The 16,228-nt window shown below is 41.7% G+C and overlaps 1 protein-coding gene across 1 annotated transcript in view; it reads left to right on the top strand.

The window, feature by feature from the left end:
- Positions 1-2,534: 2,534 nt before the first annotated feature.
- The window catches only part of LOC122645853 (FIP1[V]-like protein), a 41,019-nt gene continuing 27,325 nt past the window's right edge, over positions 2,535-16,228 (top strand). Inside the window, exons 1-2 of the mRNA XM_043839246.1 lie at positions 2,535-3,619; positions 10,639-10,892. Coding sequence (XP_043695181.1) covers positions 2,579-3,619; positions 10,639-10,892 — 1,295 coding nt within the window. The 5' untranslated portion in view covers positions 2,535-2,578. The remainder of the gene's footprint in view (positions 3,620-10,638; positions 10,893-16,228) is intronic.

The following is a 16,228-nucleotide window of genomic DNA, read 5'->3' as shown; positions in this document are numbered from 1 at the left end:
TTGACATGGCCGTAAGCAAGCTGAAGGGTTCCTTCCTCGCCTCCATTATCGCCATTAGGAGGAAGGGAGGAGAGGTCATTGGTTGGCCGTACGAATGCCTACACAGTGTGACCTTCCTTTAATAATCTACTGCACAGTTTCTCCTCTAAGTAACCAGTTGCTCCTGTGACCAACCCCTTCATTTCTTTTCCAAATTTCCTCCTCCAGACTCCAGAGACGAATCCTACTTAGTTACTACTCTCCCAGACCACTTAATTGAATCAATCTTAAACACTAAATTTTGGATTTCCTTCGCTCTAAAGAGACTATTTTTGAAGGTTGAAGCAACCCCAATGAAGCAACAAACAATTTAGCAATGGAGGTGTGGAATACAAGGGAGAATGGTGATCAGTGATCAAGATATCAATAAAACAATAACCAAATTGAACAAATGCTTGGTCAATTGATTGTCGTCTTCAGTCTTCACGGTCTTTCATCTCCAGATTCTCGATCGCAAATAACCGGTTAGATGACTTAGGAGTAAAGACGACTTTGTATATTTCAGTATTTTTATTTAACAGTAGGAATGTATGCGCTGCTGTAAGTACCCTGGTCCTCGGGACGAGGGTTCCTCAGCCCTTATATATGGTGACATGGGTTTGATATATATATATATATATATATATATATATATATGGATATGGATAATATTATCAATGTATAATATTGATAAATAGGGGATTGGGATCATGCATTAAACTATGTTAAGATAATGTGAAGTCGCCACCTAGGGTTAGGGCCTAGGACCCATTAAGTGTAGCCCTATCCGTTGTGAATGGGATCGGGCTACTTGACTCCATATGATATGACCAGAGGTTTGGGTAAGGGGTCAGGTTACGAGTGTGAGAAGGTGTTAGGCACCCAGCTCGCTCGGCCGAAGCCGGTCTCTCTGTATTATATGCTACATAAGGACGAATGTTCTCTCTCTTTTATCACGGGGATGGGGGATATTATGAACTACATTCAGATGTTATGAATCGAACTAAAAACATAATAAACTACATTACATTTATGAAAAATATAGACTAAAATGATGGAATACGAAAGGACTACATCGTATCAACAAGAATACAGTTATTATACCTGTATGGTTGTATTCCCCTGGCTCAGGGGAGATAGACGAATGGACTGACGCCGATTTCTTTATGGGCAGAGTAACGGCTCTTTCAAGTGATTTGGAGAGGAGTAAACAGACAAAATAATGTCTGTAATAAAAGGGTTTTGATTGTTAGCCGCACACTGACGGGATAACAATGCCTAGGAGCAAAAGCGCCCTATACTCAGAGGGATAATCGAAGGATCTATCCGCAACCAAGAAAACTTTAATCACTCACACTCTCATGAGAGAAGATGGAGAAATGAGGGTGAAAAGGGAGAAAAAGAGGGTAGGAATTACTTGGGGAGGGTCTCTCCACCCAAAAATTCCTTGAAAAATGTGGGAGAGGACCCTCCTATTTATAGGGAGGGACCCCCTCTCTCTCTCCTGACCAAATAAGTCCTCCACGGCTCCATAGGGGACTTTTCCACGACGCTGTGGGTGACGTCAGCAAGCTGATGTCACACCCCCTTATGGCACCATGAAAATCCGATACACATCCCCACGGTGCCGTGGGAAGGAGCCCACGATGCCGTGGGAAGGAGTCCACGGCACCGTGGGGGCGTAGTTCCATTTTTCCTTGTTTTTTGGTCTAAAATGAGCCATTTTGTGCTCAGCATGGTTCTTGGTCTTATGGATCAGGTATCTTGGGTCTAGAAAGAGGAAGAGTGCGTCGTCCATCGTCCATGTCCCGTTGTCATCATCGCCAATTAGGGGGTGACAAAAATCAGTGTCTAGAGCTGCAGTTTTCTTCCTTCAGTTAACAAATCTCATGATATCAGATCATTACTTCCGTCATTCTGTCAATGCATTGAAGGTATTTCCTCTCTCTCGATCTCTCTGATGGTTTTAAATAAATTAAGAGTTTGTTGTTGTATGCTTGATCTTGATGTTTTTCGTTGTGATTCAATTTGTAGATCATGCTATCGTTGCTAATTTTACTTGAAGATCTTCTTGATTTTAAGGAAGGAGAGTTGAGACACTTATAAGGAAGGTGGGCGAAGGGAACAACTCTGAACCCATTTTTTCAAAAAACATTTTGCACATAGGGATATCAAACCCATTTCTCCATTTTATGTCTATTGGTTACCCAACCTTTTTTATGTTTTGATAAAAAAATGGTTTTCGTTAATGATTTATTTTAAATTGGCAAGAATCAAAGATAAAAACCATTTTGCTCATAGGGGTGTGTGAGTGTGTTGTGTGTTGTGTATATCGTCCATTCCACCGTCCTAAAAGTCGGTTAACCTTTTGAGCTTGATGTGTGATTTGTGTAATTACACTTTCATTAAAAAAAAAAAAAAAAAAACTATACCAAAGATGGCCTAGTCTGTGACCCCCAAATCCTCTACAGTGTTTCAACCCCAAAAAAATAAAAAAATAAAAAATCATCCTCTACAGTTTTACTCTGTCCTCCTCTCGTTGCTCTGGCTCTCGTCTTTGATGGAAGACGACGATGAGTTTGGAGATCTCTACACAGACGTTCTCCGCCCTTTCTCTTCATCCAAACCTACTCCTTCTCCAGTGTTCTCTGTAGTATCTGGATCTTCTGCAAATCCTTCATCCGATCCTAACATCCATAGCGACGACGAAGAAATTCTCTATGGAGCGCCCAATCCTAGTACCTCTGCCCATACTCAAACCTTAACTTTTAGCGCTAAGAAGGAAAAGAGATCCTGTACTACTGCGGAGAGAGACGATGCCAATTCGAATTGGAACGATAGTAATAGGGGGAATGAGCTGGAAGAGAAGGAAGAAGGAAAAAATAAAGAACCATCTAGGATTTTTGACGATGGAATATCGAAATCTCCAAAGGTACACGTATCGAGATATTTGGAGAACGGAGCCATGGAATCACAACAAACAGAAGATCTTAGGGTTTCAGAAACTTCAGAAGCTTTTGAGAAATCTGGGATTGATAATGCTCAAGGTGAAGAAGGGAGTGAGATAGACAGGGGCTTGATGAAGGATGATGGGGTGGTCCAAGAGGAAAAGGCGGTGGGCAAGGGGGGTATTGATGTTGGCGTCGATGGTATGGACCCAAAGCCGACAATCCCTGGACTCTCCGGTGGTTCTTTTATTCCTGGCGTTTATGATAACTCAGGAAATGGGGTAAGTGCGAAAGCTGCTGCTAGAATGGAGGATAGCGGAGGCATTGGCGATGATTGGGACAGCGATAGCGAGGACGATCTGCAGATTGTACTGAATGATAACACAGGGCCTCTTGCCATGGACAGGAAGGACGGAATGGGAAGCGAGGATGAGGATGGAGACGGGGAAGATTTGGTTATTGTTGCTGATGGTGACCAGCATCATCAGCCCATGGAAGAGCAGGAATGGGGCGATGATTCTGCGCAGGCTCCGGATGGAGAGAGGAAGGAAGGCGGCGATACTGTTAAATTGAATGGAGGAATGGTTAATGCTTTGGGAGCTAAGATTGGGTATAACAATAATGGTTATCATCCACATCATTCTCAGTTTAAGGTTAGTTTCCTGATAAGTGTTGCCTGAAAAAGAAGTGTTTGATGTACAACGTGCTTTGTTAACCCATTCTTTGTGGGTTGTAGAATTGTATTTCAACAAATCGTCATTGTGTTAGAATGCTCAGCTGCTTAATTGTAACAGGTATACACTGTTTTACTGAAAGATGCTATTGAATAAAAGTTGTTACTTCAATTTTACTTTAATTTGTCTTAGTTACTGGTTTCTTGTATAAACATGTGCAATAATGCCAGTCGATGACAGTAAAAAAATAATGCAGATGAGAAAGAGGAATCATATACAATGCAACGGATGGATCGCTCTATGGTGGTAGAGTTCTTTCCCACAGTCCAAATAACAGCAAATTGATTTGATGTCTTCATAAAAGTAAAGTACGATGGAGATGCAGCAATGGGAAATCATAACTGGAGTCTGAGGGCCTGACCCAAAATTTTACTTCAAAACTGGAATCAACACTCGCATGTCTCTGTGTAAAATGAAAACAACAGGTTGGGGGGGGGGGTTGTTGATTTTCCTTCGTATATAGTTATATATCAAGCTGACTGCGAACAGTGCGAAGGCTACTTGCTACTCACCCAGAAATTTTTTTCCTACAACTTAATTTTTGGGGCCGAATTGGTTAAGGCTGTCCTTGGCTCCATTCATAATAATCTAAGTCAAAATGAGTGTGGAAGTCGCTGCTTTATACAACCACACTCTCTCATGCTCTCTTGGTCTTAAATTGAATAGAAAATCGAGTTCAAAATTTTCCTCCACCTATGGAGGACGGTTCACCCACCATCCTAGGGTTCACAAACCCCTATTAGGGTTTTAGTATCTTCCAAAATACCATCCCAATACCCATTCCTCCTAGGGTTCACAAACCCCTATTAGGGTTTTAGTATGTTCCAAAATACCATCCCAATACCCATTCCCGCCCCTTGGTGAATGGGGTGGAGGGAAACTCGGTCCTTTTTTTTTAATCCATTGCTTCTGTCATACAGTGAGTGACATTCACATACTGCCAAACAAAATAATAATAATAATGGAAAATTACACTGCCACCCCGTGAGGTTTGTACTAAATACAGTGCGACCCTCTGTGTTTTCAAAATATACACCCTGACCCCTTGAGTTTAGGGTAATTGTTACACTCAGCCCCACTCCGTTAGAGCATTCCCGTTAGTTGCTGACGTGTTGGCCATTGATGCATTAAAATGACAAATATATCCTTAATGAGGGTGTGAGCTTACCATTTTGCCCATAGGGCAGCCCAAACTTCACACCCCCTTCCCCTGTTAGTCGAATCCGACGCGGGTTTAAAGTTTTGGCGATCTGCTTCAGGCCATCTTCAAGCCCATCACCGATGACCTGCCTCAAGTTCTTGCTGTGGCGGTCTGCTGAGGCCATCATCGACGACGGGGTGCACAGCTGGGCGGCGATTGCAGCGGTTGATTATTGCAAAGGTTGGGGATCGCAAAGGGCACTGGTGGCTGTAGAGGTGGCCAGTGGAGACGGATGGGAGTCTCGGTTGAGAACGAGAAGAAGAAGAAGAAGAGGAAGAAGAAAGAAGAAGAAAAGAAGAATGGATAAACCGAAACCTGCTATTCTTATCTCATCAGTTTTATAACTTTATTTTTTTGTTTGGTGAAAAGAAAGTTCGTTCTTTCTGATAAAGCCTCTTTCACAACTACAACACTTCCGTGTGATGTTTGATCGACCTGTGTCGCTGGAACTTAGTTTTCTAGTTTGTCTTCTTTCATCGAGCTCTGGTAGAACATATCCACCATTCTAGTCTTATTCTTCGTCATCTTCTATAGGAATTTAATTATGGGATTATGTTTGTTTTTTCATTCCAAGCTTTCATCTGAAGCACCCTTTCTGTTAAATGGGATTTCAGTACTGTTCACCAGATGGTTGCCCTGTAATTTCAATGAAGGAAATCAATTTAAAAAAAAACGTTTTAGGAATAGAATTAGTTACGTAGTATTTGAAAAACCAGGTCAAAATGAAGTAATTCAACGCTTTCCTTGTGAGGATAAAAACCCTAATTGAATACAGAGATAGAACAAATAAGGTACCTTATTTAAAGTCTGATTTTTCTGGGTTATAATCACCAACCACAAAACCTCTCTGTCATCCAACGAGCCAATTTAAGGAGTTTCTTCCACCAACAAGGGAAACTTTTCTTGACACTATTAACCTTGAATTGGCCCAAATCATTTTCTTTAATTCTGTTAATCTCTTCAAGCCTAAAGCCCTTTGATTTAGTCCCTCCATGACTAAAACCATTTACAGTGTCCAACGCCTTCATACACATAACTAGAAAACCTGTTACCTATATCAGGAGGCTCTAAGAGTCGTACCAAAAAGAAACAAAAAGTGCAATTTCGAAGGAAATGGAACCCAACTCAAAGCTACAACAGATTGAAAGATTAGCACGAATCAGAAGGAGAGAGACATGAAGAATTTGGAATAATAATGTGAACAAATTTTGTTGCAGAGTTTTAAATTTTTTTATTCAAATGTACCCTAGATTGTAAGGAGTGGGAGGAAGGTTGCAGCGGTGGTGGGGCGGTGGTTGAGAAGAGGAAGAAAGAAGAAGAGGAAGAAATAGTGGTGGGTCCCATTTTTTTATGTTAGAAAAAAAACATAGGGGGTCGCACTGTATTTAGTACAAACCTCAGGGGGTGGCAGTGTAATTTTCCCTAATAAGAATAAAAATAATATTAATAATGTAGGAAATATATCATCCAAATCATACATTAAAATACATGTAACAAGGGGTTTAGATTACTTATCTGTTTTGTAGACAAATCAAGGTTGATGTCGGCAACTCAAGCACCAAATATAACGTCACGAACCTGGAAATTATGTTGAGAAACTTAATAGTCTGAGTCGTATCAATAGACATTGCCCTTAAGACTGTAGACGCCCCCTATGGTGCAAACCGGGTTCTTGCGAATCAGCCTCCAAGATAAAACAGCCTTGGCCCTTCCAGTAGTCGTTGCACTTGCTTACTGGGCCCCGTCGAGACACGTTCGGGTTGTGCTCAGTCAATAATAGGAATGGAATAACAGGACCTCTCAAAGCAATAAAAACTAGAAAGAAAACCTTCAGAGAAACTGAATACAAGAGAGAGTGTGTAACAACACTTGTAATTCACTTACAAAGTGTCCAAAAACATCCTCTATATATAGAGGTGAAGGACCCCTTGGAGACACCCTTCCCAAGGGATGTGTCTTTTCAAGAGACACAATGAAAAAAGTCGACATCAAACCCCTTGGAGACACCCTTCCCCGTCGAGACACGTTCGGGTTGTGCTCAGTCAATAACATGACCTCTCAAAGCAATAAAAACTAGAAAGAAAACCTTGAGAGGAACTGAATAAAAGAGAGAGTGTGTAACAACACTTGTAATTCACTTACAAAGTGTCCAAAAACATCCTTTATGTATAGAGGTGAAGGATCCCTTGGAGACACCCTTCCCAAGGGATGAGACACAACGAAAAAAAGTCGACATCAGACACCTTGGAGACACCCTTCCTAAGGGATGTGTCCCTTCAAGAGACACAACGAAAAAAGTCAACATCAGTCAAAATCGATCAATGTTGAACAGAACCGGAAACACACTGAGGTCTTTTGAAACTTCATTTTATAAAATACAACAACAACTAAGTGCTATAGAAGAAAAAAGTTAGAAATGCTGCTGAGGAAAGGTCTAAACTTAAATTCCAATAGGGAAGGTGGCAATGGACATTTTGTTTCACAAGTGCCAAGACAACCAAAGTGGAGAAAAGTGTTGGCCTACTTACTCCAACTCTATATTACAAGTTTTTTTCATCATCCTACTTCATTTTCTTAGGATGGCCAGATCATTAACAATGTTCCTCGGTAGAATATTAGCTGATTGGTAGAGCTCTCTACCGTAATTTTAACTTTTAAGAGAGATACCCTATATGAATAATGTCACATAGTGTCTAAAACATCATTTCCAAACCTTGAGTAACTGAAAAACATGGTTACATTTAAATTTGGTGAATAAAAAAATAATTCAATTCAATAATCTTCCAAAGTATTTGTTTCGCTAATTCCCTAAAAGAAAAGGAAAAAGTATTTGGTTTGCAATGCTTTGTTCTGTTTTACGAACAGTCAATGGTTGTTGAAGAATTACTTTTGGCTCTCTCAAGTGATGACATAGATAAACACTTAACATCTAAACAAGAGAATGATTATTGACCTTAGTCCTCATGCCATTATTGTTTTATTTAAGTGGGTCACGTTAATAGTAGTACTTTGTCGGTGTCCGCATCATTGGAAATAGTAATAGGCTTCCTTGTTCTAGGTTATGCTGATTTCTATTTTCATTGTGTTCAATATTTTTTGTAACCATGATGTCATTTGTGTTTGTAAGGTGCTCTGATTATTGACCTTAGTCCTCATGCCATTATTGTTTTATTTAAGTGGGTCACGTTAATACTAGTACTTTGTTGGTTTCCGCATCATTGGAAATATTAATAGGCTTCCTTGTTCTAGGTTATGCTGATTTCTATTTTCATTGTGTTCAATATTTTTTGTAACCATGATGTCATTTGTGTTTGTAAGGTGCTTTAGTGAAAGACTTCTTAGAGGCACATAGTAACATTTCTAAACTTTCTGCTTTCCTCGCACTCCTACATTTTATGTCCCTAATGCAATATCGATCTTGAACCAGGGAAGAACCAGTGGGAGATTAATCACAACAAGATTGCAATATGGAACTAACATAAATCGATAATGGAACTTTTTTTCAACTCTCTTGTTTTTATTATTATTTTTTTGCATACAAAGAAGAAACAAGATAGGATATGACCAAGGTTTCACCACCTGGCCTGTGGGAATGGAATCACCCCCATACACAACCTACTAAATCACCACATTAGGTTCTGATTGAGATCACCACCAAGAGGGCTGGAACTGCATCACCACAGTTCAAAAGGACAGCATTACCACTGCATCAACAAAGCTGAAGCCAAAACTCACTTCCCCCCCCCCCCCCTAATTTTAGAGGGTCTAACTCCCTTATCCATTATTTATAACTTCATAGAAACCAACAAAATAGGAAACCTCTAGTATGGTAGGAGGATCCCTTGCAACTAAGTCTTCTTTCAAAATAGGAACTACTTAGAACATTACAGATTAGAAACTATGGCTGGATTGTAGCATATCCATCTAACCCTATTAAATAGAAAGTAAGAAGCCACAAAGTGAAACCCACAATTCAAACTCTTCTATACTTCTAGAATGTCTTCCAAATTTCCTCTAGATCTTTTAGAATATCCTTCAAATCTCCTCTAGTTCTTCTAAAATATCCTCAAAATCTCCTCCCAATGATCTGCATCCGTCCCACTGTTTGCATTTCACATCACCAAGTAGGTTGGATGTCTTCCATGCTCCAGAACTTATTTGTCTAGTTCTCGATTCTCTTTTTGTACCAGTTGACTTTGCTCAATGCCTATTTAATGTAGGACAACACATGAAGAAGAAGAGGCCAAAACACTGTTCACATACTGTTTACATGAACAGTGTCACAGCCCCTTATTTTGCCTTGGTGAGAATATTATTAGAAGATTCTGTGGGGCCAAGATCAGATTGCATGGTGCTTTATGCGTGGGGATTTAGAAGTTTAGTTTAGTTTCTAATTTCAGATTTAGAAAGTACGCTTACGTTTCTATTTTGAACCTTACAACTTAGAGTTTCTATTTTAGTTGCATTACTTGTAACCCAAGTCTCAGCCTTATAAGGGACTTTCTTTTTAGTTTCTATTTTGGAGCTCAATCCTTGGGCCTTTATATATTGTAACCTGCCCATAGAGGCACCCCACGAGTTGAATAGTTGAATGAAATTTGCTTTGAAGCATGAAGATTCTGTATCCTTTATGTGGATGAAGGGCTGAGAGGCCTGGCTGGTGAGAGCCAAAGCCCCTAGGGCTGAGACTGAAACATCTTTATCCCTCCTTTATCCTATTTTCTTCCTTTTCCTCCTGCCCTACTCGAGCTCTGTTGGTGACTGCTGCTGTGGAGTCTTCAACTGCTCTGCTGCTACACTTGTGTCAACATTGTTTCACTGCTGCTGCATCTGTGAAGGACCAGAGATCAACCCAAATCACTGATGGAGTTGCAGTTGTTGATCATCACCAGAGAAGATCGAACCACACTCCTGCAGACCTGTTTTCTGTCCTGCTTCCTGCAACAATCGATCCAGCTTTTCTCAGAAGCCTGAGCCCTGATCCAGTAGAACTTTGGAGGGTTGAATCAACCACACAAGAGGCCCACTTGATCCCAATTCCAGCCCAATTTGCTGACTGGTTTGGCCTGCAGAGCCTAACCTTCTATTTTGGTGCTATCCCCATATCTCCCAACTCCCCCATCAGAATTGAGTGAAACTTTCAGCAGTGCTTCTCCTCCATACAAGCACCAATCAACCCAAGTTTGATTAAATTCTGCCAGCTGGTTTGATCTCTACCTCCTAAGTTACTAATTCTGGTTTTATTGTTATAATGATGTTCTGCTGCAACCTGTCATCGATCATACTGTGGAGTGGTTCTTAATTGACCCCCTTCTACATTTCTATTATTTACAATTGGTGGCAACTGGCCTGAAAATCCACGTGTTTGTTCTTCATAAATTCACCTACATTCCATCTCCAACGCATTTGTTCTGTTTGCAAACCAACCTTATCATTGGGATAAATTGTGTACTTCTTATTAAGGGTTAAAAGATAGTTGTTCCATCTAAGATGGAGGAAAACTACCAGTGTTACTTTCATTTTGATCTGCAGTTATGGATGTTCATATTTGTTGTCAGAAGGAGGTTCTACGTTTCTCCCTTTTCTCCCTCCCTTCTGTTTAGGTCTTGCAATTAGATTTCTATTTTGCAAACAATAGTCCCAACTGAAATCATTGTGTTGTAACTATATTCGTTAGAACTATTCTATTTCTTCACTTGGATGAAGTTCTAATCTGATTTTTTTTGGGGGCTTTTAGTATATAAGATCTGGTGCTGCAGTCATGCCTGAAGGATCTGCTGCTGGTCCTGGAGGTGTCTCTGGTCAAGTTCATCCACCTGTCAACATGGGTCCTATTGCTGTTCGTGGCAGAGGTGATTGGAGACCCAGTGGATTTAAGGCAGCTCCTACCATGCAGAAAATTTTTCACTCAGGATTTGGACCTGCTTGGGCCAACAATTCAGTCGGACGTAGTTATGGCGGTGGATTGGAGTTCACACTTCCTTCTCACAAGTAAACTAACTCCCTACAGTTGCATAAGCTCATTTCATCTTGGATTAACAATTTGATTGTTGATCACAATAAGTACTTTCTTCCGAACAGTTGCATAAGATTATTTCATCTTGCACTAACAATTTTTTGATAAGTTTCTACCCAAAAAAAAAAAAGACCAGATAGATTCCTTTCCTATCTGCATGTTGTGTATTAGATAGGGTCCAATGTACAAAATCTCTCTTTTTACCTTGTCTTTAGCTGGAGAATCTGCCAATGTCTTGCTCAATCTTGCTTCTAAATGAATGAAAAATTTCTTTTGAAAGCATAAAGGCTTAGCTTTTTTAACTAGGCTTTATAGGAATTGATGCAGCAGTTGAAGCCCTTAATTGGTTGGATTGATATGATCCACTATGGAGGCCTAAGCTCAAGCATGGAAGGGCTATAAGGAGTTGGTGACAGCTCAGGGGTGGATTGGGCCAAAAATATACATTTGGTTCAAGATGCCAACTCTGGATCAATATGATGGGACCTTGGACCTAGAAGACCATCTGGAAAGCTTCAAATCTGTGATGCTCTTTCTAGCAGAGGAGCATCAGATGCCATCATGCACAGAGCCTTCACGTCAACCTTAAAAGGAGCTGCAAGGATTTGGTTTGCTCGTCTGAAGCCAAAGCTCGTTTCTAGTTTTATTGAACTCAATAAAGCCTTTGTGGCCCACTTCATGAGTAGTAGGGTCCATAGAAAGACCGCTGCCAACCTCATGGCCATAAAGCAGCGTCCGGATGAAACTCTCAGGGCTTTCCTTACGCGCTTCAACAAGGAGGCTTTGGAAATAAGGGATTTAGATCCCATGGTGAAGTTCCAGGCCTTACACAGTGGCGTCAGAGACATAAGCTGAGGGAGTCCCTGGCAAAAAAAGAGAAGCCTTGACATGTATGAGATCTCATTGCCCGCTATGAAAAATATATCAATATAGCGGAGGTGATGGCAGCAGATCAAGAACAAGAGAAGAAGCCCGAAAAGAAGCATGATTGGGAAGAAAGAGATAGAAGAGTTGATAGGAAGAGGAAGAGAGAGGACCAAACATCAGACTCAAGGCAAAGACCCTCCGGGACAGAGCCAACTTACACCTCCCTAACGCACAACAGAGCTTATGTCCTTAATCAGATAAAAGACAGAGTATGTGAATTGGCCAAAAAATATGCAAGCCCTGGAAGAAGAGCAAGACAAGTGAAAATACTGCAAATTCCACAAGGGTGAAGGCCATTAAACAAATGACTGCACACAGCTAAAGCTGGAGAGACTGAGGCATGAAACCCGTGCCGTAGGGCAAAAGGAGAGGGGGCATTCCTCAAGGAGTGCAGCGGGGAAAGAAGAGCCGCGTTCCTGCACTGAAAAGCATGACCCCCATGAGGTGAACGCGCCTACGGGAGAAATAATCACCATCAGTGGTGGACCTGGCGTAGGAGGAGAATCTTCCAATTCAAGGAAGGCGTATGCACAACGTGTATATCAGTCTGATACAAGCTGTGAACCTCCTCCTGAATATAAAATTACTTTCTCAAAAGAGGATATGGAGGGAATCCAAAGGCCTCATGATGATGTAATGGTCATCAGTTTGACCATAGCCAACTCCACCGTGCACAAAATACTCATGGACAACGGGAGGTCGGCGGACATCTTGTACCACGAGGTGTTTGAGAAGATGGGGCTGAGCAATAGCATGCTGAAAAAAGTTGATTCCCCTTGTAAGGATTTTCTGGATCACCCATCTAAGTCGAAGGATCCCTTGAATTGCCCATCACAGCTGGAACAGCCCTACTCCAATCCACTGTCATGCTCAACTTCCTAGTGGTATACATCAATTCCACCTATAATGGAAAACTAAGTCGACCAGGCCTCAACACTTGCAAGCCATAGTATCCACTCCTCATTTGAAGATGAAGTTCCCCACTGAGGGGGAATAGGAGAATGCGTGGGGAACCAAACTGCGTCACAATGCTGCTATGACACTTATCTCCGAGGAAGGGAGAAGGCACTGGTATCAAGGTCTATAATACTTGAAGACCTCAGAGATGACATCGAGCAGGTGAGAGGAGAGCCTGTAGAAGAGTTAGAAGCCGTGGAGATAGTACCTGGGGATTCTGAAAGAACTGTGCAGATAGGGACAGCGTTGGAAGGTGTTCATTGAGAGAAGATCATCTAATTCTTGAGGGACAATGCTAACATAATCGCATGGTCGACTGCAGACATGTTCGGGAGAGACAGGAGCGTAGCCGAGCATAAGCTGAATGTGAATTCTAACCACAAGCCAGTCATACAGAAGATGCGCACATTCATACCAGAGAGGCAAAAGAATATCGAAGAAGAGGTGAATAAACTGCTCGAGGCAGGATTTATTGAAGAAATTATGTTCCCTAATTGACTTTCAAATGTTGTAATGGTGCCCAAGCCTAACGGCAAGTAGTGGATGTGCATTGAGAAATATGAAGTCTATATGGATGACATGCTATGCAAAAGCCTTCAGGCAAAAAACCACATAGCAAACCTCGAAGAAACCTTCCAGGAGTTGAGAAAATACAAGATGAGGCTGAACCCTACCAAGTGTGTGTTCGGAGTCACCTCGGGCAAGTTTCTCGGGTTTATGGTGTCCAAACGTGGCATCAAAGCCAATCCTGCCAAAATACAAGCCATAACAGTCATGACTCCACCGAGGAACAGAAAAGAAGTTCTAGAATTGACTGGGCGCATAGTTGCTCTTGGCAAATTCATATCAAGCTCGGGCGATAGATGTTTACCATTCTTCAAATCTTTGAAGGGAGCAAAAAACTTTGAATGGGCAGAGGCATGCCAAACGGCTTTTGACCGGTTGAAAGAATACCTAGCTAGGCCACCATTGCTCATCAAACCAAGCCAAACCAAACTAGGGAGATGAGCTACAGTTATACTTAGCAGTAACCCCGGTGGCAATTAGCGCTGTATGGGTAAAAGAGGAAGGACAAGTGCAGAGGCCTATCTACTACTTTAGCAAGGTGCTCTTGGATGCAGAAATCAAATATCTCAACATAGAGAAACTAGCCTACGCTCTAGTCATGGCAGCTCGGAAGCTCATACCATACTTCCAGGCACATGCTATCAAGGTAATGACCGACCATCCCTTGAGGAAGATACTGCAAAAGCCGGAGGCCTCGGAATGGTTGTCCGATGGTTGGTAGAGTTGGGAGAGTTCAAAATCCAGTACCATTCAAGAACAACTATCAAAGCACATGCACTGGTAGACTTTGTGGTTGAATGCACTTTACCTGAAGAACCATCCCCGACAGGAGTAGAGGAAGAGAACAGGCAAGCCTAGATCTTATTTGTTGATTGATTCTCCAATAGCACAGGCTGTGGAGCAAGTCTTATTTTAACCAGCCTTGAAGGGTTTACTGTGCAATATGCGCTAAGGTTCAAGTTCCAAGCCTTGAACAATGAAGCTAAAGTTGAAGCACTGCTAGCAGGGCTCAGCCTTGCCAAGGCGATGATGGTTCAAAGATTACTCATCCACAGTGATTCCCAGCTCGTGGTCATACAGGTTAAAGGACAGTATGAGGCAAAAGAGCCCAGGATGGTGAAATACTTGAGCCAGGTGCGTAACATGTTATCACAATTCTTATATTTCCAAATTCAACAGGTGCCCCGAGCAGAGAATGTGTCGGCTGACACACTATCAAAGTTGGCTACATCAGACTTACAAGACTTTGGAAGGACGGTGTACATAGATATCTTAAAGGAGCCGAGCATAGAGCACACCGAGCAAGCTATGCAAATTGATCTAGAGCCGAGCTGGATGGAACCAATACTACCGTATCTCTAGAATTAAAGAGACAAGAATCAGTTGCTCAGGCTATTGAGACAAGCACATCTCCTCAGATTCATCCAAGCTGCAGTAAGTTCAATGATATCATCTTGTTTCTGGAAGCCCAAGTGAAAGAGTCCACGTTTATCATTGATGAACTGAAAGCTTAAGTAGTCAGAAGAGATGAAGGATGCAGCAACCTTGAGGAAGAGACCATTGTTCTAAGAACACAGCTGTCAGAGCTTAAGAAGGTCAGCACCTCGCATGTGACAGATGAGAGATGTGAGATCCATATTGTAGAAGCACTTGAAGCTCAACTCAGAAAGAAGAGTGAGGACTACTGCTAGTTGGAAGATGAAATCCCACATTAAGGTGTCAGAATTAAATCAACAGTTTTATAATCTTCGTATACTTGAAGAGAGACCTAGTGTGGTAGATATGACAAAAAACTATCAGAGACATGGTATAATCAATACGGGGTCAGTCACAGAAAAGGGAGAGTCTTCCAGAACAGCAGTGAACAATTCTGAGACAACTCACAGGCAAAATCAGCAGAAATTTCAGTCTGAGGCAAAGAGTGAAGAGAAGGCACAGAGGCAGCAGACAAGACATGCTGAGAACAGAGGAAGTGGACAGCAGGGTAGAGTTGATGGTAGTGAAAAATTCAGCAGAGTCTACCATCAGAGACCAGTTGAACATGGCAGCTTCAGAAGGTTCATCCACCAGAGGCCTAGGTAGATGGTTCCACCCACTTGGCACAGACAGCAGCCCAGATCTACTTAGGAGTTTAGAGTGCAAGTACAGAGTGGGGTCAAGAAGATTTAGCATAAAAAATTATTTCTTACCTCTGTTGAAGCATTCTATAGAGTGCCACAGATGTTAAAAGTTTGGGCACTTTGCTAAAGACTGTAGGACTTCTGTCTCAGAATCACATGGGAAATGTCAATCCTTTGGAACCAAGCACACAGGAAAGGTTCCTAATGAGCAAAGGAAGAAACAGGCCAAAAGGAAGCAGCCCAAGAAGAAGTCACAGCCTAAACATAAATCTCAAGTTGCATTTGTGTAGTGTATGCAAAGAAAAAGCTAATCAGAAGACACAAACACCGGTTGATACTCAAGCAGAAGGCCAAGACATCAGTGAACAAAGTCTGGAAAGAAAAGAATAGATCAATGGTAGCTGTCACTTCATTGGTAGTGCAGGCAGACTTCAGGAAGATAGATACAGCAGTAGGTAAGGCAACAAAGAAGTCTATAGTGTCTTTGCTTGGACAGAGACACAAGAAGCGATTAGTGATTGAGAAGAAAGGCAGATAGAGCAAGAGAACTTCTGAGATGCATACACCGTTAAAGCATAAGCAGAAGTCTCAAGAAGCTTAGAAGAGAGAGCATGGAGAGAGAAAGTCACAGTAGAGTAGATAGCAGTTATCACTACCCTTTCAATGCCCAAGTTGAGTATTGTGGTGGACACACCACCCAAGCACTGAGGTGTGCTCCGGCACACATTTATAGTGGGAGC

This window comes from Telopea speciosissima, chromosome 11 (genome assembly GCF_018873765.1).
Source record: "Telopea speciosissima isolate NSW1024214 ecotype Mountain lineage chromosome 11, Tspe_v1, whole genome shotgun sequence".
NCBI classification, from domain to species: domain Eukaryota; kingdom Viridiplantae; phylum Streptophyta; class Magnoliopsida; order Proteales; family Proteaceae; genus Telopea; species Telopea speciosissima.
This window is presented reverse-complemented; position numbering and strand designations above follow the sequence as displayed.